Raw genomic sequence first — 24,812 nt, 5'->3', positions numbered from 1 at the left:
AATTTCTTATGTCTGTGACATGTCCTCCTTGCTGCACATAATCCTGGGCCTCTGAGCAGCTTACCTGGTCATCCAAACAGGAAATTCTCATCGGGCCTGAGTGTTTGCTAGACCTTCTAACTGTTCAATTAAGTACTTATGCCAGTTCCTTTAGTGGAAAGGCACGGAGAGGATATCTTTTCACTTGGACAATAAGGAACCTAACTGCCTGAAACCTGAGGAAGAGCTGACAGCAACATTCTTATTCTGAAGACCTGATGGCTTTCTGGTTTTAAAAACTGGGACATCCAAAAGAATGGAGAATCTGATTAACTAGTGTGCCTGCAATGTCATTAATTCTTTCCATTTGGTGTCTGAAATATGTCTGTCTTTTTTTTGTTTGAAGGCTTCCAAAAAGGGTTTAAGATTCAGACCTCATTTCTCTGAGCCCTGGTCTACACTAGGACTTTAGGTCGAATTTAGCAGCGTTAAATCGATGTAAACCTGCACCCATCCCCACGATGAAGCCCTTTATTTCGACTTAAAGGGCTCTTAAAATCGATTTCCTTACTCCACCCCTGACAAGTGGATTAGCGCTTAAATCGGCCTTGCTGGGTCGAATTTGGGGTACTGTGGACACAATTCGACGGTATTGGCCTCCGGGAGCTATCCCAGAGTGCTCTATTGTGACTGCTCTGGACAGCACTCTCAACTCAGATGCACGATTGTTTGCCATTGCTCTGACGTAGGGATGGGCGACTGACGACATGGCTTACAGGGTTGGCTTACAGGGAGTTAAAATCAACAAAGGGGGTGGCTTTACATCAAGGAGTATTTCAGGCAGGACTTCATGGAGGGTTCCAATAAGAAATGGTGCACCTAAGTTACTGTTCTTATTGGAACAAGGAGGTTAGTCTGGCCTCTGATTGATACATGGCTAGATTTACCTCGTTGCACCTTCTCTGTGAGTGACTGCAGTGTGACCTAGAGAAATGAGTCCCCTAGGCGGGGGGGTTGCAAATGAGTATAAAACCAATCTGGTCTATTTCTTGTTTTGATCCACTCCATCTATCTTTTACATCTTTGGCTGGCAGCAGACGGTGCAGAAGGACTGCATGCCATCCACATCTCATGGCTGCCCGGCAGAAGATGATGCAATAGGACTGCTAGCAATCCGTATCACCTGCCTGCTCGCCATAAGATGGTTCAATAGGACTGACTGCAGGACTGAAGAGAATGACCTGATTAAGTCACTCCAAATTTAGTCCCTGTGCCCATGTCTGCCCAGGTGCTCCTGATCGACCTAACACAGGTGACCAGGAGCACCTTGGACATGACGATGACGGCTACCAGTCCTATTGCACCGTCTGCTGCCACAAGGCAATGGGTTGCTGCTGCTGTGTAGCAATGCAGTACCGCGTCTGCCAGCACCCAGGAGACATATGGTGACAGTGAGCTGAGCAGGCTCCATGCTTGCCGTGGTATGGCGTCTGCACAGGTAACTCAGGAAAAAAGGCACGAAACGATTGTCTGCCCTTGCTTTCACAGAGGGAGGGAGGGAACGGGGGCCTGACGATATGTACCCAGAACCACCCGCGACAATGTTTTAGCCCCATCAGGCATTGTGATCTCAACCCAGAATTCCAATGGGCAGCGGAGACTGTGGGAACTGTGGGATAGCTACCCACAGTGCAACACTCCAGAAGTCGACTCTAGCCTCGGTACTATGGAAGCGCTCCGCCGAGTTAATGCACTTAGAGCATTTTCTGTGGGGACACACACACTCGAATATATAAAACCGATTTCTAAAAAGACTTATAAATTCGACCTAATTTCGTAGTGTAGACATACCCTTATTCTCGCTTGACTGCATCCTTACCAAGTACGCTGCTTTCCCTTTAAACTGTTTCAAAGATCCACAGTACAGTAACTGGTGGAAGAGTGGAATTTCACTGTTGTGCTAGAGATGTCCTAAAACCACCAACTGAAGAGTCTACTTCAACTGTTGGCACCCCTTCTCCCCAGCCCTCAAGTTGACTGATTTATTTCTTGGGGGGGGGAGGTACCTTGAATTCCTGAGTCAAAAGACAGGACACTGTGTAACAATTTGCAGGATGGAATCTGATCCTCAGGACATTTTCACAAAACACAACCAGATTGATGTCTTGTCCTCAGCTGATAGACACCAGGTCATTCTGGTTTCTCTCAATGCCAATTAAATTTGTATTTTTTTTTAAATGGAAGGTTGCTCCTTAGCTGGAATTGTTCTCCCTGACCCCAAGTTTTTATCCTTCTCTAGGTCTAATGAGTATTGCTTTATTTTTCCATACAATCATGGCCATTTCAGTCCATGTCAAACTGTGTGCAGAATACTGCCTCTATTTAACCCCTGGGGGGGTGGTGTGTATTTTTTTTGTTTGTTTGTTTGTTTTTGTTTATATATTGGCTTGGGAGGAGTTGCTGCTTATTGGCAAATATCAGTAGACACTGATTTCACTGCACACAGACAAACAATATTTCCACTGATGATGATCAACATTTATAGATAAGGAAAGAGAAATGCTGTTTGGGGACTTACTACAGTTTGATTTAAGGATTTTGAAATTCAAAAATTAAGCTTTATACGAGGTAATTAAAATGGTCACCGTCTACAGCCATTGAATACTTGTCTGGCCTCTCCATAATTTCCTGCAAGTGTGAAAATTTAAAGAGGAAAAAATGCTTAAAAATAAACATTGCTATTTGTTGAAATTATTTTAAGAAAATCAAGTTCTGCCCAGCCAAATTATACAGGAGGAAATCAACTGAGCTGGTCACTCCTTGCTACAAAAATGATAGTCCTGCCATAAAAGAAAAGGAAAGGAAATAGTCATGCTTCTTCCGACACACCCCTTTTTCAAAAATTGGCTGAGTCCATTTTAATAATATTTTAGCAGTTGGTGTGCGGCTGCAGGGGCCATTCAACACTATCCTATTACTCCAGCTGTAGAACCTTCAATGCCATCTCCCTAAACCTTCAGTACAGCTAAACTGACTCTGTGGCGTGTCGTAGGTAAATGAAACTTTTGTTATTTTGACTGTCATGGATGCTTTAATATGGTAAACGCTTTCGGGGTGAGGTTTCTATGCAGACCTGGTCTACTGTAGAGCAGAGGCCCATGACTTTTCTTGCTCTTAGGAGGCTATAGACATTTCATGTATAAGGAGAAGTCCTTTCTTGGTAACTTTTCAAACATCTGCAGAACCTTGTCACATCTTTATCTCTGCGATCTTTTAATCTAAAAACAGTTAATCCCCCCCACCCCCCTCAGTAAACAAAATTTATTTCAAAGGGAGGCGAGGGGGGGAGTGAACTATCTTTAGTACATTTTACAGCCTACCAGGGAACAGCTCAAACATGATGGTAGCCTGGCTTCAGTGACAATATACGCATAGATCATGTGCTTAAGTATGGCATGTTTCTGCAAGTAGTCTTTTGGCCAGATGTTGGGAGTACATATGGTATCCCTTCTGTCCTCCCCGTCCCCCATATCAGCACACGCACTGTTTTCTCTCTCATAGCCTTAACACTGTGTGCGTACATTTTCTTTGTGGTGTTTTGGATTTTTCCTTGTAACCTTTAATTCCAGGAAGAGAATGGCTTTCCCATTTCTGGGATGAGGTGAGAGCAGCATCAGTCTGAAAAGACTGATTCCAGAATCAATGGGGCAGGGTATATGAGGTGGTGGTTAATCTCTGCTGCCTTCTAAAAAGTCACCATACCCCCACCTGCCTTTCTGGAAGGGGCGTCAGAGGTGGCTCCTCCGTTCAGTCAAAAATGAAATTTAAAAGCACTGGGGAACTAAAGTCATTTTGTATTTGTTTGCACAGAGAACATATACAGAGAAACTTTAAGACTCAGATTAACTTGACTACTTTGAGTTCTCCAAATGTCTAGGGCTTTGAACTAGTATTTTAATAACGTATTGAGGAAAAGACTAGCTCACATTCAGAGAGGAAAGTGTCTATTTAATTTGATTTTGTACTTTGTGTAGGGTCCTCTTTTTAAAGAACCCTTATTTTCCAGCCTTTCGTGAGCATGGTAGGTCTGAACTGCCCAGGAGAGGTAGTGCAATGAAAACCGAAACCTTAATCTCTGCCTTTTGACTGCTGATTAAAGCAAGTAAGTCAGAAAAGGAAAGCTCAGTCTAAATCAAATTTACAGGGGATAAGTCCTTCACTTGCCACCATCTGAACTCAAGCCCAGAAATTCCCCTTTCCCACAAGTTCATGCTGAGGTTCTACCCTGAATGTTACTGACAGTGGACAAGCAGAAAGTCATCTCTTCTGTCCTTCACAACCACGCTCACTTAAGCAGCAGCCAATATTTGTCAAAGATTGCCCACTCCCATTCCTTTAGTGACGGCAGAAATTAAGGAATGTTAATCTTGGCAAAAGGCACCCGAAAGGTGCCTAAAAGAGCTAATTGTCCTATAATAACTGCCTGGTAATGACATTAGATCCTCCAGCAAGTTCAAGAAGTAAAAGAAAATCAAAACCCTAGGCAAGTGCACACTGTTTTTCTCCCACTTGTCCTGCACCTTGAAGGGGGAACAATGACCTCAGAAACAGTTTTTTCTTTCCAGTGTGCTGTGAGTTATTTTTTCAGTGGCAGCATGATTTTAATTCTGGTCCTGGGATTGAACATAACAGAAGAATGATCATACTGGGTCAGACCAAAGATCCATCCAGCCCAGTATCCTGTCTACCAACAGTGTCCAATACCAGGTGACCCAGAGAGAATGTACCTAACAGGTAATGATCTAGTGATCTCTCTCCTGCCATCCATCTCCACCCTCTGACAAACAGAGGCTAGTGACACCATTCCTTACCCATCCTGGCTAATAGCCATTAATGGTCTTAACCTCCATGAATTTATCTAGTTCTCTTTTAAACCCTGTTATAGTCCTAGCCTTCACAACATCCCCAGGCAAGGAGTTCCACAGGTTGACTGTGCGCTATGTGAAGAAGAACTTCTTTATTTGTTTTAAACCTGATGCCCATTAATTTCATTTGGTGGCTCCTAGTTCTTATATTATGGGAACAAGTAAATAACTTTTCCTTATTCACTTTCTGTCCCCCACTCAGGATTTTATATACCTGTCATATCCCCCCTTAGTCTCCTCTTTTCCAAGCTGAAAAACCCTAGTTTCTTTAATCTCTCCTCATATGGGACCCGTTCCAAACCCCTTATCGTTTTAGGTGCCCTTCTCTGAACCTTTTCTAATGCTCCACCTGAAGAAATAAAGGAAGTGCAACCAGAAGACCGACCAGCCAGACACTTTTTTTACCTCCAGGAGCAAGAAGAAAATTGGCTTCCCTTTTCAAAGAAGCCACTTTTACACAAATAGGGCTGTCATATTGGGCTTCTGTCCCAGGTTGTCCACAGACCAGCCACTGGGAAGATCGAAGTTGCACTAGATTAGAGGGTTCTTGACAGCTCAAACTACAAGAAATTTTTTGGATGACTATGCTGACCTCCACTCTAGACAGTGTTCATCCAAGCCACTTACTTGTGTCAAACTCTTAAGCATGCCTGCCTATCTCCATCAGACAGCTTCTAGAGTGCATCTTCTGCCATTTCCAAAAAAGCCCTTCCATTTGGGTTCTTAAGAACATGCCAACAGTTTACCACTGGTTGGCTGGTCAATTACATGTACATATTTTTGGGAGCCTACCTATAATTTTTTGAGCTCATCATGGACGCCTATTGCCATAGGACATTACCATCCTCAGAACTCTGAAGGTCATGTGGATTCATTAGCTGTTTATAAGAAACAGAGACCTTCACAATTACTCTCAGGTGGAGAACTATCTGAACTGTGAAAGCATGCATAATTCCTCTTAAGGTATTTAGAAGTGCACATCACCACTGTATTGATACCATAACAAGTAACTGAAGGGCACAAATTTCCAAAAAGCAAGAAAGTGGCATGGTACTTAGCAGACACCAGTTACATACGGGTATAGACTTTGAAGACTACTTGTGAGACACTGGAAGCACTGACTTCCTGGTGGTGGTGGTGATAGAAAATGCAGTATCAAAAGTTGTCTTGTTTTAGGTAGGTTTGGGAGGATTTTGACCGTCTCTAATAGGACGTTACATATGTTGGTTGAGGTCCCGCTGTATAGAACCTACCTCTGCTTCTTGACCACTACGTCGTAGGGCTTGACAGTTGTCTGACAAGCTCAGCTCTCTTGTTGGGTCACTGATGGGGAGGCAGACTGAAATAGCACACTCCATGGTCAAGTTAGATCCTTGGAAATCAATTGAAGGATGCTAACTTACACCTGGAAACAATTAAGCTGCCTGCTGTGTGTATGAAGCAATGGTGTGATGTTTCATCTGTCTGTCCTGCCCAGGAGATATCACCGCATTCTGTGTGGGTTGTAGCCCTCCATGTATCCATCTGAACCAGAGGTAGAATGAGTTGCAGTAGTCCATATTCACATCCAGTAGGAAGGGATGTAGTTTTCTTACCAGATGAAGATGATGGAAAGCATTTCTTGCTACTGCTATTTGTGTCTAGTTTAAAATTGCCTGAGAGATACATATCTGCTTGATGAGAGGTTAAAGTCCTTGGCAGGTGATGCTTGTTGTCTTAAGTGCATCTCATCAGGTTTATCTCTCTTGTCTAGGGTTACCTTGAAGCAGCTGCTTTTATCTATATCTTTCTCTTCCAGACATTGATAATGCAATGTGGTACCCTTTTCTTTCTCTAGGGAAGTTCAGATTTCCTTTCACAATGCATGGGATTTGCTCACAGACCAATCCCAAAATTGAGACTCCATTAAGATTTCTAGAGATGATGATGATCTGCATCTAAATCCTCCCTTGATAAACTAGTATGTGAAAACTACAGCATTTCTTTCACTTGCCATTATGCCAAACGGGACCGATATAGAATAGTCTTGTAATTAAGCTACCTGAACTGGGACTCATGAAATCTGGGTATGTTCCCAGCTTTGCCACAGATTTCCAGCTGGACCTTGGTCATTTCATTTAATCTTTGAGCCTCAATTGTCCACTAGTAAAATGGGGATAATACTTGCTTTCCCCTCACTTTGTCCCTTTTGATTGTGAGGTCTTCAGGTGGGGATTGTCTGAACCCTGCCTAGGAGAATGAGGTCTGCTCTCAGTTGGGGTCTCTGGAATAATGCTGGAGTTAATAAATAAATAAATAAATAAATCATACCAAGTGGCCAGTGGAAAACTTCATGATTAAATACAAAGTCTTAATACCAGGAATAGTTCTGGACTTCCTCTACCAGTGGGCAACCAGAGACTTTAGAGAGGAGTATCACTTGAGATCCTGCCTACAGAGTGATTGTAAATCATTGTCAGCTTCTAACTTCTCTTCCTCTTCAATGTGAACATATCCTGCAGTGATGCTACAGTGCTGTTACTAAATAGAGGGAGAAACTAGGAAACCTTTTTCAGTGGGTAGGCATTCACCTAGAGTTGCAATAGGCTGAATGTGTTCTGGACAGTTGGGCTAAACAGACTGTGCACCCTGAGGAATGATCCTTTAGTTGTTCGATCTTTCACTGGATAACCTCGGTGTTCTGTAAACTGTACATTGATTGGTCTCTTTTCAGCTGGGAACACTTTAAAGACTAGTGGATGTTCTGATGGGATCACTTGGCACATCTTTATCCAAATTTCTTTCTGGTCTTTGTAATACATAAGATCAAGAGGGACTTGCCCAGTGTGGTACAAATGTATCCGCCTTGGTCTAAGAACTCATGGTTCTCCTAACTGCTATATTTGGCAACACAACCAACTTTGAATTTTCCACTTAGACTTGCTCGTGCACGCTTGGTAAGAGAACCAAAGAGCCACGTGACCCTTGTAACATGGCTGCTGATCCAGGTGTAAAGAGACAGCAGTTTAGGCAAAGTTATCACAACTCTCCTGTTAATCTAGGAACAAATCCATATCAAGGACATGTTCAGCAATTAAAAAACAAAACCCTGTTTTTGTGGAATGATGCACTGAAAGAAATATCAGCTGCAACATAGCCCACATACAACTCCATGTTGCAGTCCCCACCTCAGCCTGACCCTAGAGCTTTTGGCTAATACCCCTAAAGAGCCATGTAGCAATGTGTACTATAGTCTCCTCTCAGATGGAAGGATAGTTGACAGCTCACCTCTGTGTTGCCAGATCTGGTTCAAATCATTGCTGTCTGATGGCTGCCTGGCAGTTACAGCCCAGGCCCTAATGGGCAAAATTGATACTAACAGGGACCGTCAGTGATGGTCCCTAGTCTTTGTGCTGAGACTGAATGGACATGAAAAAACTGTTCTCTTCAATCTGAGGTGATCCGTGTCAAGTCAGAGTTGACCCACACATTGGAGGGACAGTGTGGGAAGCCTTCACTCCATTTGTCAGTGTTTGTCAATCTGGTACCTTTAATGAGCACCAAACTAAAATAACAAGACTGTCTCCTAAAAGATGGCACTAGGCAAGTCCCTAGATCCTTCTGGTTCATATTTTAATGGAAATGATCCACTGCAATGCTGGCTGTAAATACAAGGTCTGTGTTGGAACATAGTAGATTTGGCTCTAGTATTCATTTAATTTACACTCCGGGATGGAACTGTGTTAGGTAACATTTAATAAATGACACTCTAGTTTTGCAGAGGTTGAGTTTAAACTCTCCTTTATAGAAGGAAATCTAATTGTTGTGTCTTCAGTTTATGTACTGTTGGCTAAAACAAATGCTAGAGTGAACTGGCTCTTCTGACTTGAGGAGATTCATCAAAGTTAATTTGTGTTTAACAAGGTAACTTGATATATATGGAAGATTTTATGCTTAAAGCAGTGGTTTTCAGCCTGTGGTCTGCAGACCTCTGGGGGTGCACACACTAGGCATTCCAAAGGGGTCTGCACCTCCATTTGATTTTTTTTTTTTTAGGGATCTGCAAATGGAGGGGGGGAGGGAGTTGAAAACCACTGGCTTAAAGCAAACAGAATGCTGGAAAATGCAACTTTTAACGTTCAGGTGGGGGGCAGGGAACAATTGCTCATTCAGAATGAAATTGCAGAAAACTTCATTATTTACAGTTCTAAGGATTGTATTAAACTAACTGACTGGCAATTGGGATTTGAATCTCTCTCTTTAGTGTTACAGCATCTCATTACTGGTAGTAAGGTCCCAGAGGAAGAGTTCTTGATTCCTGGCATCGAAGCAGTTAAGTACTCCTAATCAGAACCAAAAGAATCTGTTATAAGAATAGCACTTGAAAACCTCAGTGTAACCATATTAAAGAATATTTCTTTGCCTTTTGCTGTGCAGGCATAGAAAGGGGAGTTCATAAAACATCTGTGTGCTCAACCCCTCTGTTTTGAACAATTTGCTTCTTGAAGCATGTTCCTGTCCCTATTTTCAAAGCCAATTGGCAATTATTCCTAAACAGATACCATCTATGACAAATTTCAGCCTGGAGTCAATTTGTATTATCAGGCTGATGAATCCTGTGGCAGTGCAATTTATTTAAAATAACAAATGTATATCCAAGGGTGTCAATTTTAAAGAAGTGAAACTGCAAGAAAGTTTTAAAAGTAGAAGGAATCCCTGTTGATGCAAAGAAACGCTTCTAAAAGTGTCTTCAAGTGATAAACTACTCTTCCTACGCCCCCTCGCTCCCTGAAAATATGGACTTGTCATAGATTACCACAGCACTGAGATGTATGCTGTGGTAATCATTGGTGCCAAGGAATTGGTGAAAGTTCTTTATTTGTGGAGACAATGTTCTAATGTTCTCTCTTCGCACTTTTTTCAGGAGTAATTTGTGTTAGTAAGAGAACAAAAAGCTGAAATCTAGTAACGGATTATTTTTAAGAAAAGCATAAATCTCTTCGTTGGTCACTGAGATTTGGAGAGAGTTAGTATTTTTTAAAAAGTAGCTAAAAATACATAGCTTCGCTGTCTTTTCTTAGCCACTATTTCAGAGATGCTTTTCTAAGAGCCACTGTCTTTGCTGTTTACGCTGCAGTTTGTAGGATAATGGAAAATTCCACTAAAATTGTTCTTAAATTGGTGTCTCCAGAGTAGCAGCCTGTTGAGCGTTGTATTATATGTATCATCTTTAAATATTAAAATTGTAGGCTTTCTGGCTGCCTCTCAACTTAGATTGTGTGCTGAGTGGTTTTGACATTGCATAACCTTGATCTTTAGCTATTAAATATTCACCTGTTGAAATAGCTGTGGAAGTTCATTTTTTTAGCTGTTAGTTCAATGCATATAGATTGCATGAATGGACTGCATATGGAATCATAGTTAACTAATTATTGTACTAACGAAAGCCTGGAGAAGAGATGCAGGGTGGGAATAAAGAATAGGAGATACTGTACTTTACAGTTACTGTACTGTAGGTAAAGCAACCAGTTTCTGTGGATTTTATGTCAGTAGGGTTTAGAAACTAATTAGCAATCCCAAGTAAGCAAATGCTCCTCTTGCAATAGAGTCGGGCCATCTGTTGATACCAGTCCTTTCTTCTTTCTGTGACTGTCTTGCATTTTTCTTTAGGAGCACTAGTTTTGTTAAGCGTATATTATCAGTTCGGCATAATTTTACGAGGAATCTTCTGTTATATTTGAGCTTCCTGTCCCTTCCTTCCTTTTTTCTTTAAACCTTCTTGCTCTTTCCCCTTAAAATGACTCCTTTGACTTCTGTGAATAAATCGCTAATGTTGCACTCTTTAAGCATTAAACACTTATTTCTGTCAGTAGTCTGATACAGGATCGCATTTCACTGCTGCTCTCTCCTGTGTAGCTTTCTGTTAATTGGTTAGAGGAAGGGGGCATGTCATTCAGGTTTTTTTCTTTTCCAGCTTTTGAAGCTGTTTGTGGCCCAAATACCCTTCATTTTTACAATGAAGCAAACTTGTAAGAATTACAGGTAGAACAAGACCGCTATGCAATGCAACTCTTTCCCAAACAGTTTATATGAAAGGGATTGCCAGGAAGAATAAATGAAAGAGGAAGTACTTTTTAAAAATGTAACTTTTGGTTTTCTTATTGATATTACAAAAAATGCATCTGAGATATGTAACAAACAGGGCATATTGTCCTATGGGTCTTGGTGTACGACTCCTTTATGGTGGTTTTTGCCTTGCTGGCAGGGAGGAGAAAAGAGAACTAGGGTCCTGCATTTCTTCAAGAACGGGGGAGGAACCTTATTCTGAATTGGTGCCACTGCTCTGTATGGAAATAATGTCTATTTCTACCCAATCCAGCCGAATGGAGACAGGCATGGTTTTATTTTTTTAACTGAAAAATCTTGCTGCCATGTCGCCTAAATATCCACACCTTCCCTGATGTGTCTGCTTTCATGGCATAGAGCAGATCTCTTCCGTCTCTCTGAGCCTTGTGCACGGGATTCCTTTCTCCTAGGAAACTAGTTTACCTCCATTTTTTTCGCTCACACTTGGGAAACATGAAGTGTAGGCTTGAAAGAGATGCCTTAAGTATTAGAAATCCCCCTTACTGTTCACCCAGTGTTTATTCCTCCCTTTCCTCCCCCATAGTATTCAGTAGTTGACCTACTCCTGTAGCCAGCAGTTTAGTTGCCTCCTGATGTACAGCAGTGTGAATTGAGAGAAGAGGGGTGTCAACCAAAGGCAGGTCTAGCATCTGACGCTGACTTGCATCCCCTCCCAGGATTACTATGGAGGTCGTAAGCAGGGAGGCCATTGCCTTAGGGCTGCTATTAGTGCTGTTTTTTGAACCAGTAATGTCATTCTGCTCTTTGCCAGAGCCTCCAAATGAATCTGAGTACAAACTCCCTCACTGGGGCACTGCGCACACAACTGTGGGAGATGAGCAATGTGTTGGATGGAGAAATACCAGCCCTCTTAAGTTTCAGAGTAGCAGCCGTGTTAGTCTGTATCCGCAAAAAGAAAAGGAGGACTTGTGGCACCTTAGAGACTAAGTGTACATGCAGCAGTGCTGTCTGGTCTTCAATGCATTATTTTGTTTTTAGCAGTACAAAATTGAGTTGTCATTCTCTGTGGATCAGGCAGTAGATAATTAGAAAATGTGTCTATTTATAGAGAAGTAGAAATATCTGGAATTCAAGTCTAATTGAATAGACTTAACAGCCTATTGATAAATGTTGGGCTAATTATGGTTTGTAGAAACATCTCAGTGGGAGATGGTATCTGACCTGCAGTCACCTATTCCTTTATTTGTAATAAAATAGTCTAACACAAGATAAGTCATTACTCTTTCCGTACATAGTGCATGGATGTGCTTGCTACTTTCTGTGAGTGCTGATGTCTAGAGCAATGGATCCAAAGCAGGCGAGAGGGAAATCTTTGTTTTTTGTACTTGTAATTTTAAACTTGGTATGGAGCCACTACTTTGGATAGAGCATCCCTGTATATATCTAGTATTGTCGCTGTTTGGTTTAGCATGGGGTTCCCTTATCTAGTGACAAAGGAGAAATGTCAAATTGGGGCTGAAGTGTTACAATAAGGCAACACAGCTAATGGTACCTTTTGTCAGCCCATTACTCGCAGGGCCATGTGTGCTCCTCAGCACAAAGGGACTGAATTCCTTAGCTGTTCTGCAGCTCCAGGGGATGGTCTTGTCCGGTCAGAGTTAAAACCAGTTGAGCCATGTATGGTAAGTTTGTGCTGTTCCTATTCTGTGGACAAAGGACATGAGGCTCTAATTCTATTAATACAGCATCTTTCACAAGCACTAAATTTGCACTCTTCAAAAAAAAAAAAATCTAAAGTACTGTATACCACAAGAGGCAAAGTAGATATGGAAGAAATGATATGGTTATACCACATTATATGTACTATTTTACTGTTCTGGGAGACTAGAGGACAAGTGCTTTCAGCTACCTGAAATTGTGGGTATTCTGGGTTCTTGTATGGCCCTCGTTAGCAAATGAGGAGCTCACAAATCCTCGCATTTGTATTTATTGTACTTATGAAGCATCTAGCTAGGCATAGGCCAGTCTGGGTCCACAATATAGTTCAGCACGTTTTAGAATATATGTTAATCCTTGTTCTAAAACTCTAATAATGATAAGCTGCCACTAATAAGTGAAGGATTGAAATCCTAACTAGATTTTCTCCTTGTCGACAAGAACACTGGACATTATCTGTTTGTCCTTTAAATGGGAAAACAGCATTAAGGTTACCTGAATAGCATGGGTACAGAACATTTTTTATGGGATTTAAAACAAAAAACCCTCAGTGAAGAGCCAAAGCTGCCTGATTTTTAACCAAGATGTTTTTGAAAATTTTCTACTTTATTTCTCATAGTTGTTTTGGATTGGATAAATGTCAAATAAGTGTGTGGGGGAGGGGGAATGATTATCAAGATGGATAAAATGTAACCTCTCTAGCTACCCGAAATGGAAAGATGCCAGATGATGCATTCTGCCCCTCCTGCCCTGTTTGTACAGACTTTGATTTTGATGCGACTTTAGCAATAAAGGTGACAGTTTAGCTATGTTGACTTCAATGGGAGTGCTGGATGCTCAGCATATTAGGAAATCAGGCTGCAGCTTTAAGGGCTTAAGGATTTAGGAGCCTGCTTTTAGGCACATAGTCTTGAAAACCTTCGCAGAAATGTTTATCCCCATTGTAGCGAGGTGTCTTGAGTAGTCAGTAAAGTAACTGGTTAGAATTCCCAATATCTGATGTCCAAGAGAATCCAGAGAACTTAGACTATCAGTCAGATTTGGTTGGGGGACCCTAGCATTGTTTCAAAATGTGCAAAAAAAACAGCATGGCTACTTATTCTTAAAAATAGAGTTACAAAATTATCTAGCATTTTTAGCCCTGTTTGTCTAATCCTGACATTTAGGAAGGTTTGTATTTTATTTGGGGGAGAGTCAGACAACTGTGCAATAGGAGCAGGGCAACAATTGCAATACTGAAGTAGCAAAGCTGCCAGTGTGTTGGATTGCCTTTCTTAAGGCATCTGTGGCCCTGATCTCAAAGCTAACTTTAATTCTTGCATTTTTAGTGTGTAGGGAGAATGAAATGAATGGATAAAAATGCAACAGATTTTTCTGATAAAGAAATGGATAGGATATTTTTTTCTGTTTTAATCTTATCACAAAAGGGCTTAAACTAGTGTCGAGAGCACTTTTTTTACTCCAACAGCTGGCTTAAGTGTCCATTCACACACCATTCTTCTCCTTTGGAATACGGCTTTAAACTACGACTTAACTGGCTTGGGGTACTAAATAAATCCTATTCCTTTGCCTTGTGGTGGTGTTTTGGTTATTTCAGGGCTTTGGAACTGTGCCCTGGCTCCGCTCCAGCTCCAGGTAAAAACCTGCAGCTCCACTGCTCCGGAGGTGCTCCGGGCTCCGCTCCAAAGCCCTGGATTATTTGACGCTTAAGGCAACATTTGAAAATTAAGTTTTAGCTCACTGAGCAGTATTTTTGTAATTACCTTGTAGTCATTTGAATAAGTGGGCGACACAATTTTTTTTGTCCCATTTCAATCATAGTCTGAGTAGTTTTTAAAAAAGAAAAATAAATTACCCTCCCTTTCCCAAGGTTTCCTATGCGCGACCAAGTTCAGCTTCTATCAGAGATGCAAATTTGTACGTCAGTGGACTTCCAAAAACAATGACCCAGAAGGAACTGGAGCAGCTCTTTTCTCAATATGGACGCATTATTACTTCTCGTATTCTAGTTGACCAAGTCACTGGTAAGTAGGCAGCTGCTCGGCACTGTCTCTTTCACTTTCTCAGACTGGCAGGTTGTGAAATATTCCACCTTCCAAGGCAGCAGACTTGCATCCAGAACATATCAAAGGTATATGTGGGCCAGAAAATGCAATTTTCTGCTGGAATTCTTCATAAATATGCATGGACAAAAATAGATCGGGAGTGGAGTGAGCCAGCCTGAGTCATTTCTACCCTGAAGGTGCAGGTTTGAAGCCTGTTTCATGGCTTGTAATAAATTTACAGCTGCTATAATCTTCATTTCCAAGCTGCTGCGTGAAAATAGTCCCCATGCTCCTTATAAAATGCTAATAAACAATCTTTTTATAAAAAGCAAAATGTTATGCAGTAATGCACAGCTAGTTCTCTCAGGCTAGGATTACACAAGACCCGAACTGGTAATTGCTGTTAAGACTGTTTTCGAGGTTGCATCATCTACTATGTGCACACAGAAGAATAGGAACTTTGAGATCCTTAGGAGCAGATAAATTCTGTACTTAGCAGGGCTAGCACAGGCTAAAAGCAAACTGGGAACTCTGGTAGGTTAGATACTTTTATTACCATGTGCCTCCGATACAGACTGTATGCCACAAAACGTCCAACGGCATCTTTTTACTAGTCCGATTCGGACAGGATGTCTCATTTTTCTGTATACTCATGACAGTTCAACTGGCTGACTTGAATTTCAGAAGTAGTATATCTTCTGTCTACACCAAAGTTCTCCTATAAAGGCTGGCATAGAACATCAAATAAAAAAGGAGACCGTTTTCATGGACTGTATTTAAACAATGTACAACTAGTGCTGGGGCATAGAAAATGATTCTCCTCTCAAAAACCTTTCAGTCCCTTCCGTTCCCCTGACCACTTCATGTCTGTTTTTTTTTCCTTTCTGATCGCATTGACCCCCATAGTGACCGTTTGGTGGATGGAATGTCCAACTGTAATATCAGTGTTTGACAAAATCATGGGAAAGAAACATTTTTTGACCTTTCTAATTTGTTCTCTAAACAGGATATAAAGTTGGCTATTAAAGAAAAGTAAACTCAGAACTTCGTTGAAAGCATAACACCAAATTTAGTATGTTTTATGTATAATAGTGTGTGAAAACTTATCGATAATTAGTGTGCAATTGCATGTAGGTATTGTATAGCTGGAAAAACTGAGAGATGCATATTGCAATCTGCCCAAATGAAACACCAATTTTGTGGTAGAGCCAGAATTAGAATATGCAGTTTTCCAGTCCCAAGACCTACAAACAGTCCACTAAATACTCATTACGTTTCTCATGAGTATTCATGTGGAAATAGCATGTATGATCTGGTACCAAAATAAACAGGTGAATAGACTTCTAAAATGTATAAATATACAGTGTGTAGTACACCCTAATAAATACAGTGGGTAGAAGACCCTAAATACACATTCTCATACGAATTAATGTAAGAACTGTTTTTATCCTAGAAAAGTATTCTGCAGCCTTCTAAGTATGTTTTTACACTATTCTAAAGGCAAAGGGAAGCGTTAGATTCAAAATGATTTGAAGAATAATGTTGTGACACAAACTGACAGATAAGAAATGCAAAGTTGAGTCTGTGCCATTCAGCTCTTTAAACTTCCTTACTCTTGTTCCTTGTCATTTTGATGTTCTAAATGGTCATTGATTGATGATAGAATTTCTTTTTCCTTTAAATAATTTTAAGAGTTTGTGGACAAACTTCTAACTTTTCCTTGTCCTTTCGCTGATGAAACAAAATGCAGTAGGCCTCTGAATAATTCCAATTTCCTCCTATTCCCATTAATTTGTCCAAGTAAAGTGAATTCATTTTAAGCCACTTGTTTGAGGTTTGAGGTTTAATGTGCTCCTTAGTCCTTCCCTCTTTTTTTTACTGTTTGTACCCTCCTTGCTTTCTGCCTGCACCAAATGTTTCCAAGTCACCCCCTCCCTTCCACAATATATCTTAAATCTATGGACAAGGAAAGCTGGAAATAGGCTCTTTTGTTGAGGGAGCTAAAATGCTGTGCAGTGAAATATTGAAATCCTGCATCAAGTTTATAGGAACATGAACACTGACGATTAAAATAGCAGAAATTCCCATTGTTGCAACCCAGAATCTGTACTTCAGTCTTGAACATGGCACAATTATTGTAGGCATCCTTTCTCCAGTGCACCCTAAATGGGCTGGAAGTTGGGGGGATGTTGCTACAAGTATTTTAATTCAAAAATAGTTTAGTCTTTTCCTCCTTATCTAGTCTACTGTATGGCTGGTTCTGAAGTCTTTTTCAAAGTGCCAGATAAAGACAAGTGTAGAATCAACTGAATTCAGAATTTTTTTCCCCTCTAACTGCTTGAATCCTGTCACAGCTAGAATTCCCTTTCCCCTCCCCGATCTCCTTTTGCATACAAAGTGGCTCAGATGTACTGTGTGGCCTGTTGTATTTGTAATTAATAGGTTTGGGTAGTATTAGAAAAGTCACATTTTGTACTTGTTGCCAGAACTGAATCTCTGCTGTGGAAGTTTCTTGTTTATGGTAACCTGTAAACCTACATTTAATCTTCTGCATTCTACAAGTCCCCTGAATTAATCAATCAACATGTGCTTCTTTCACTCTATGCAGGGGTATCAAGAGGTGTAGGATTCATCCGATTTGACAAGCGGATTGAAGCAGAAGAAGCTATCAAAGGTTTGAATGGGCAGAAACCTCCAGGTGCCACAGAGCCAATCACCGTAAAGTTTGCTAACAATCCAAGCCAAAAAACCAATCAGGCCATCCTTTCCCAGCTGTATCAGTCTCCAAACAGAAGGTATCCAGGACCTCTAGCTCAGCAGGCTCAACGCTTTAGGTAAGTCAAATATGTTACGTTTATGGCTGAACCATTGAATTCTGGAATTGCCACGAGCCTGTCCATTTCAGTTTCGTCCTGCCCCATTCTCCTCCTGAAGTGATCCGCCCCCCCCCCCCCCTTTATATGAGATTTCATATTTTTGAAAGTTTTCCAAATGCAAGGTGCAGAACAATTTAAAAAAAAAAAAAAAAAAAAAGCACTGCTGTCTACTAGATATTTAGAAGCTCTGGTCTGGTTAAGCTATTTAATTAGCAAAATTTAATGTTAAGCCAGGATATTTTTTCCCAAGCCAGCATCGGTAGAGAGTCATGATTTTTAAAGTTACTTTTAATTTCGTAGAGTACTATTGACTTCATAAGCAAGTCAATTCAGTTAACTTTGGTTTAGACCATTTAATTTCCTCCTTGGCCATATGGTGTGCCACAGCCAAAACATGATCCCCCATCCTACCTTTCACTTACTTTTTTTGTGTCTAGTTAGAGATCTAAATTCAGCTTGCCATATATCTCCTTGTTTGACCCTACACTTCCATTTTTAAAATGTAGCCACATATCTTGTGTGGTGTGTACTTTTTTGGTGGATCTTTTTTCCCATGCTTTTGAGTTTACAGCCATAAACATTTCTCAGTGATATTTAGTGTATCAAAAAGGACAGATGGTGAGAAACAAATACTGTATCTACATTCATAAACCCGATGGCTTTTTGTTTTTCTATCAGTGATTTTTTGCTTTTTTTTTCCTGGTGTGTGACTAGAATGCATTAAACATTGAAAAACTTAAATATACAGTAAAAACAGTCTTCGTTCTCTCTAAGTAAAAACTGGATCAGCTGATATCTCCTTGAAAAGTGTACACACACTTACAAAAGCTGCAAGCTGGCCACCCTCACTAGAAGGCTGAATGCCCAAACAAACATCATAGACCACATTTTTGGCAGACGTTCTAAATGTTTGTTTACATCTCCGCTAAGCAGATCACCAGCGACTACAGTCGTACAGCTCCACAACCTCTTGGCATTCAGTGCTGGTGACATGAAGTGCCCCCCACCCCCCGTCCAGTAATGCTCCGGTGCTGACCAGGCAGTCTGTCTTAGGGGAAAGGGTAACTGGTTTAATTCAGTATTCAGTGGATTTCCTTAACTAGGGTATAAAAAGATTATTAAGCTGCAGAAAACCGCTGAATATTGAATAAAAATAGACTTGCCCTTTTTCCATATGCAGACTGCCTGCTCCAGTGCTGACTGCAGGAGTGGAAATTGCACTGCTAAGACGACACATCCCAGAATGCACTGTGCTGAAGTAAGCTCATGGGGGAGTTGTTTTGCGGACCTGAAAACAGAGGTAAATAATTCTTGCTGCCAAGGCCTCTGTCTTGTGGCATTCAGCACCTTCTGGTAAGATTGGCCATCAAAATCCCAGAGTCATTCCTATTTTAGGTACAGTTTTTTCCATTAAAAAGTCTGTTTTCTTCTTATAGCCATTATAACTGAGGTATCTTTAATACCAGTGGTGTAGTATCTGTACGTGTTATCTCTTGAATAGTGATCATGGTGTCTGTCCCAGTCTTTTAATCTAGTTATGTGAGTAATAGGGATATGCCAGCTATTACTATTCCCTAAAGGATCCCATGTGTTCCTGAGCTATGGAATTTATCCTGTTCTTAGATCCTGGAAAATAATTTTGCAGGTTTAATATAAAATAATCTTTCTAGTTGATATGGTTGCAGAAAGAGTGCAAACAGATGCAGTGATGTCTGCTTGTGTCTGAAAGCAGCTTGAAACAATTGCTGTGAGGGAAATGTGAATTGTCCTATCAAACTCAACAATAAGGCATAGTATTTGTTGTAATATTTTTGTGTTCAAAACACTCTGTAGACACTAATTGAATCTCACAAGCTGTGAGTTAGATGGAGAAGTGTGGTCTTCCCTATTTTTACAGGTGGGGAAGGTGAGGCAGAAAAGCGAAATTACTGGCTAAAGGCCACACAGTGAATCAATGGCAGAGGCAGGATTTGAATTTGGGGCCTTTTTGACTTATTCCTCCAGAACATGCTGTCTTGTCAATAGGGTGTTAACTTTTAAAATGTGTCATAATTTTACATCCATTATATATATCTTAGGGCTTGTATAGCAAACATAATTGTAGTATATAAGCTCTTATTTCATTTGTTGATTACTTCACGAGAAACATCTACCCAATATGTTGGTTCCATGATCCCCAATATCTCTCAGTAAACTTCCCTCTAATAGCTTCTGCTGTGCAGTTACATGGATTTTGATAAACAATTTGGTAGTATCCTGAAAATGTATGGCCAACGTGAAATTTAATTAAATTTCAAATTGAAGAAGACAAGGGATATTCTGTTGTACTGATTATATTATCAGGCCCTTCTGAACTGTGTCGTGTTGAGTGCCCAGAAATCAAGGCATCCAAAATCACTCTTGAAAATGTTGTCCCTTTGTTTTTAAATGTAATCTGAAATGCTCACTGAATTTCCAGTCTGGTGCACTGGAGCACTGTAGAATCCAGAGCCTCTAACTCAGGTTAAGCCAAGCTCACCAGTGCATGAAGCCTTACTGTGGCACAAACAAGTAGCTCTGCTGTAAGAACAGCTGCATAGCTATACTAGCACAAACCCCCTCAGGTGGATACAGTTACACTGGTATAAATGTGCTTATAGCAGTGTGGCTTTATTCCTGCACAGGAAGGAGAATAAGCTACCTTTATATTCGTTATTCACGCATATAATAATGCAGCCCCTTTATATGAACACAGTTATGCCAATGTATCTATACTGGCTAAACGGTGTGATGTTTTTAGCCTACATAGTTATACCAGTACAACATCTGAATGTAGACTAGACCTTATGTGGTAAATTTATTTCCTTCCGTGAGGTGATGCCTACTGAGGGTTGTCCTTAAATTCGTTTCTAACTTAATTATAGAAAAATTCCATCAAGATTAAATGTCAGTTTAAAATTCTGCCTAAATAGATTGACTTAATTTTTAAAGGTTTAGAGCAGTTTTAAACATTTGTATCTAAGTTAAGGCACCCAAATAAGTGCCCTGGGTATCAGATATGCTGAGCACTTTCAGTTCTCAGTATAAATACACAGGAGGTGAGTGGTGAATGCTTCTGAAATTTAAACTGTTTGTTTAGGTGCCCCCGTTTGGAAAACTTGGCTTAGTTGTTTTGTAAGTTCATTTTAAAACACTTCATAGTATGATACAAGTGTATTGTACAGGAAGTATGAGTGGGGAAGGGACACTGATCAATATAAAGAACTTAATTGTGATGTCCTTCGGTTTTAATGGTGTACCAGTCGTAAATTAAAGCAAGTATGATCACAAAATGCTAGTTCATGACCAGTGGTTCTTGGGTAAGTACTGAGTGGGCAAAAAACTACAAACTCTATCATGTCGCACTTGAAAAAGCCTCTCCTTCCCAGAAGTTGCTGTAGCTTTGTTTGAAATTAAAATAGAATTTTTAATTATGCTACTCATTTCATTTTGTGCTTCAGAAAACGATAAAAATGATAGCAGTGTTCGCAGATCAGAATTTCTGGGTTACTGAAAGTTGGAAATAGGAAATCAAACTGCAGTGATGTAATAGTGAAATTTATTATTTTGACGGGAACTTGGATCTAGTCTTCATAGTTAGAAAATATTTAGTTTTATTTGTTCAGTTATGAGCGTAGCTTTGAGTTACCACAAGCAGCAAGCCTCCTTTTCTTTCCCATTATAATACCTACTAGGAGGTACCTGCTGTTGCTCTTCAACTTAATACAGCAGTTGGTTTTATTATAAAAAAAAAAAAAAAAAAAAAATTAGAAGAACAGATGCAAAACTTTGTCATCATTCTTAAAAGTAGTTTGACTAATACATTCTAGGAAGATCATAGCTCCATGTATTGCAGAGAAGAAGCTTGGAGCAAACTGATTTTTCTGAAGTTTTCAAGAGAACTATATAACGCACATGACAGTATTTCAGATTTCTTACTATTCACAAATAGCAGTCGTGGGGTAGGTTTCTTTGGGACTCTTATTTTTTTTCTTAAGACAGCTCAAATACAATACCCTGTGTTGGCAATAGATGACTAGAATAATTGAGATTTCACCTTTAGATTACAGGTTCAATCAACTCAAGTGAGTAGATACTGAAAAGTTGCAGTTTGATTGTTCAGTGGCATGACATGATGTGATTTGGTGATCTCAGTCCATGTTCTATTGGATATGATCCCATCACAAAACACCTTCATAAGTGGTGCTCATTGACAGTCTCAGAGAAAAATTACTGAATGTACATTGGGGGGGGAATCCCATTTTGCCCTTTGAGAGTAGTTCCCCTATCTTCATCCTCCCTTTAAATAGGTGTTCAATGAGATGTTGATACAAAGCATTATATTGCCTTTCTGCCGGCAGTATAGGCATTATTTAGGCACTTCCCAATATAAACACATCTTTTGGTCTTCTTATTAAAAGAAGAGTGCACTGTAGATGTATGTCCTAATGTGAACTAGGACAGCTACTTAATTTTTTTCCCTCGTTTAGCTGATTTTAACATCTCACTCAGCATAAAATAAACCATTCCCTTTTTACTGAATGTACAGGCAATTCATATTTTGTAGAGTCCTAAACTGTAAAGTAAGAGGGAATATTCTGTTTTTTTTCCCCTTGGCATGCATGAGTTTTCCCAGAAGGAAGTTGGAGTCTTTCCATGGAGCCTCACTGTTTGAGAATCACATGGTTAGATGTTAATTCATAGGTTTTAAATCTTCAGGGATGCTCTGGCATCCTCGCGTTGGTTGCATTCCACTTATCAAAGGATTTGCAGCTGGGCAAGGAGGCATTGACACTGCTACTTAACAAGTTCTGGGGGAAAAGTGTAATGCTAATAGCAGGTCTGCCTTCCTACGTTGGAAATAAATTTCCGGTAAAACAAGAACAGTGGAATTAGGGTGACTAGATGACACGAACAAAATGTCGGGACACATGCGGGGGGGGGGGGCAGCCACAGGCTCACCCCCCAACCAGGGCTGGCTCCAGGTTTTCTGCTTCCCCAAGCGCAAAAAAACTCCAAAAGCCGGAGTGCTGCCGAAGCAAAATATCGGGACAAATGGCGTCCTGACCGTACGTCGGTCAGGACACGGGACAGTCCTGATTTTATCGGGACATCTGGTCACCCTAAGTGGAATTGAGAATATTGAACAATTTTATGTTTTTATTTCTATAATTTGAGATAAGTGTTCTCCTAACAACTGTCAATAATAGAGAAATGTACACTGATCTGGGTACATCTATGCTCCCCATCAACATAGTATCAATGTCTCTCAATAAGAGCTGAATCTTACATGAAAGCTGATTTTTCTGGAGAGCTCCAGTGAGCTTGTGGTCACTGGTGACAGCATAACTTTCTACGCTAATCTGGAGACTAGAAACTTGTTTCTACACACGACTACCTGATGGAAATGTGAGCGTGCATGTTGTTTGAGGACATGTGCCTGTTCTTGCAGTGACCTCATGTATTGTAAGGTATGTCACAGTTCTTAGCAGCTTTCAGACTTCGCATACACATTCTGTGGAATACAGTTCAAGGAAACTGGCAATAATATACTGAGTTTCCTTAGAATAGGAGAAAATCCAGAGACTGAATACTTTGCTAAATGTTTTGCAGGTTGGACAATCTGCTCAATATGGCTTATGGAGTAAAGAGGTAATAAAGAATCATATTAGGTTGATAATAACTTTTCCAACAAACTAGTTCTTTAGAGAAAGTATTTTGGAGTACTGTAAATACTTTTTTTTCCCCTTAAGGTTTGTGTTGGGTTCTTTTTGCATGTCGAGACATTCAACTGAAACAGTTTTCATTTTCAGTCCATCGTTCACTAAAGGGAAAACCTCTTGTATCTATTCCATGGAGTTCCTCTTGATTTTTATCATTAATCCTCAAGTTTTTGGCATGGTTTTTCTTTTTTTAAAATGTTTATTTCTTCTAGCCAGTCACTTGTGTAGTGCCATTCAGCATTGTGCATAATCTCTGTACACTTTGAATGTAACTTACAATGTGAAATTTAATTTGGTTGGAATGTTCATGCAAACTGTAAATAGTCTACATTTGTTTTAAAAAAAATAGCTTTGGGGGGAACTGACTGTAAACAGCCCCTCTTTTATTCTTATTCTTGATTCTTTGTTTCCCACATTGTTTAGTAGGTTTTCACCAATGACCATTGATGGAATGACCAGTTTGGCCGGAATTAATATCCCTGGACATGCAGGAACAGGGTGGTGCATTTTTGTGTACAATTTGGCACCTGATGCAGATGAGAGCATTCTGTGGCAAATGTTTGGACCCTTCGGAGCAGTAACCAATGTGAAGGTCATCCGTGACTTCAACACAAACAAGTGCAAGGGTTTTGGATTTGTGACTATGACCAACTATGATGAGGCAGCCATGGCAATAGCCAGCCTGAATGGATACCGTCTTGGGGACAGAGTCTTGCAGGTCTCCTTTAAAACAAACAAAACGCACAAAGCCTAATGAGTTATCCTCAATCCATTTATATATGAAAACTATACAACAAAGGCAAGTTAAGAGAAACTTTATACATTAGTAAATGTCTTTGTAAGTCAGTGTTGAAATGGGGATAAAATGACTACTTAGCATCCTAAGAATATGTGACATTTTTTTATTGCTAGTATTTGAATTAAAACTTCTTAAATATCTTTTATGTTTGAATATGGACAAGAGGTACAGGGTTTTTACCTGTCACAATGCATTCTATTGCCTTCTTTGGAGAAGGTGGACCTTTTAAAATGTTTCAGCTAAGGGAAGAAGTTTCTTTTCTTTTACATAACTGCCTTGAACATGTGAGTAAATATTGAGGCTTTGTGTTGTAATCCCTAACTTGGTTGTTTTATGTTGTATTTTCCTGATTAGCTTTGTGTTTAATTTACATTTAATGCATTGTTGTTTTGTCTGTTCAAGAAAAGTATTTTGAAGTTTACATTTTATTTATAAAGTTATAAACAGTATTTATTTTGTAATTATGATTTGGGTTGGGGATGGGGGGGGTACATTATAATAAAAGCTTATTGTAAGAATACTGGAGAACTTTTCGTAAAGCAGTACCTTGCCAAAGAGATAAGAGCCTCTTTGATGTGGGTTTAAAAAAAGCATCTATTTTTATAAAAAAGAAAAATTTGGAGAAACTTTTTACTGGTCCTGGAACAAATATTTTGACTTGAATA

General features: G+C 40.0%; 1 protein-coding gene across 8 annotated transcripts in view; it reads left to right on the top strand.

The window, feature by feature from the left end:
• The window catches only part of ELAVL2 (ELAV like RNA binding protein 2), a 65,588-nt gene extending 41,486 nt beyond the window's left edge, over positions 1 to 24,102 (top strand). For 3 of the 8 annotated variants that reach the window (XM_077816470.1, XM_077816468.1, XM_077816467.1), the window contains exons 4-7: positions 14,557 to 14,710; positions 17,340 to 17,565; positions 23,239 to 23,277; positions 23,772 to 24,102. In XM_077816470.1, the coding sequence (XP_077672596.1) occupies positions 14,557 to 14,710; positions 17,340 to 17,565; positions 23,239 to 23,277; positions 23,772 to 24,102 (750 nt within the window). Of the gene's footprint in view, positions 1 to 14,556; positions 14,711 to 17,339; positions 17,566 to 23,238; positions 23,278 to 23,723 lie in introns of all 8 variants that reach the window. The other 5 variants (XM_077816471.1, XM_077816469.1, XM_077816474.1 and 2 more) reach the window with 4 other exon arrangements.
• The last annotated feature ends 710 nt before the right edge of the window (positions 24,103 to 24,812 follow it).

The sequence above is a fragment of the Eretmochelys imbricata genome, chromosome 5 (genome assembly GCF_965152235.1).
Source record: "Eretmochelys imbricata isolate rEreImb1 chromosome 5, rEreImb1.hap1, whole genome shotgun sequence".
Lineage (NCBI taxonomy): Eukaryota > Metazoa > Chordata > Testudines > Cheloniidae > Eretmochelys > Eretmochelys imbricata.
Note: the sequence above shows the minus strand (reverse complement) of the source record. Positions and strands in the feature narration are given on the sequence as shown.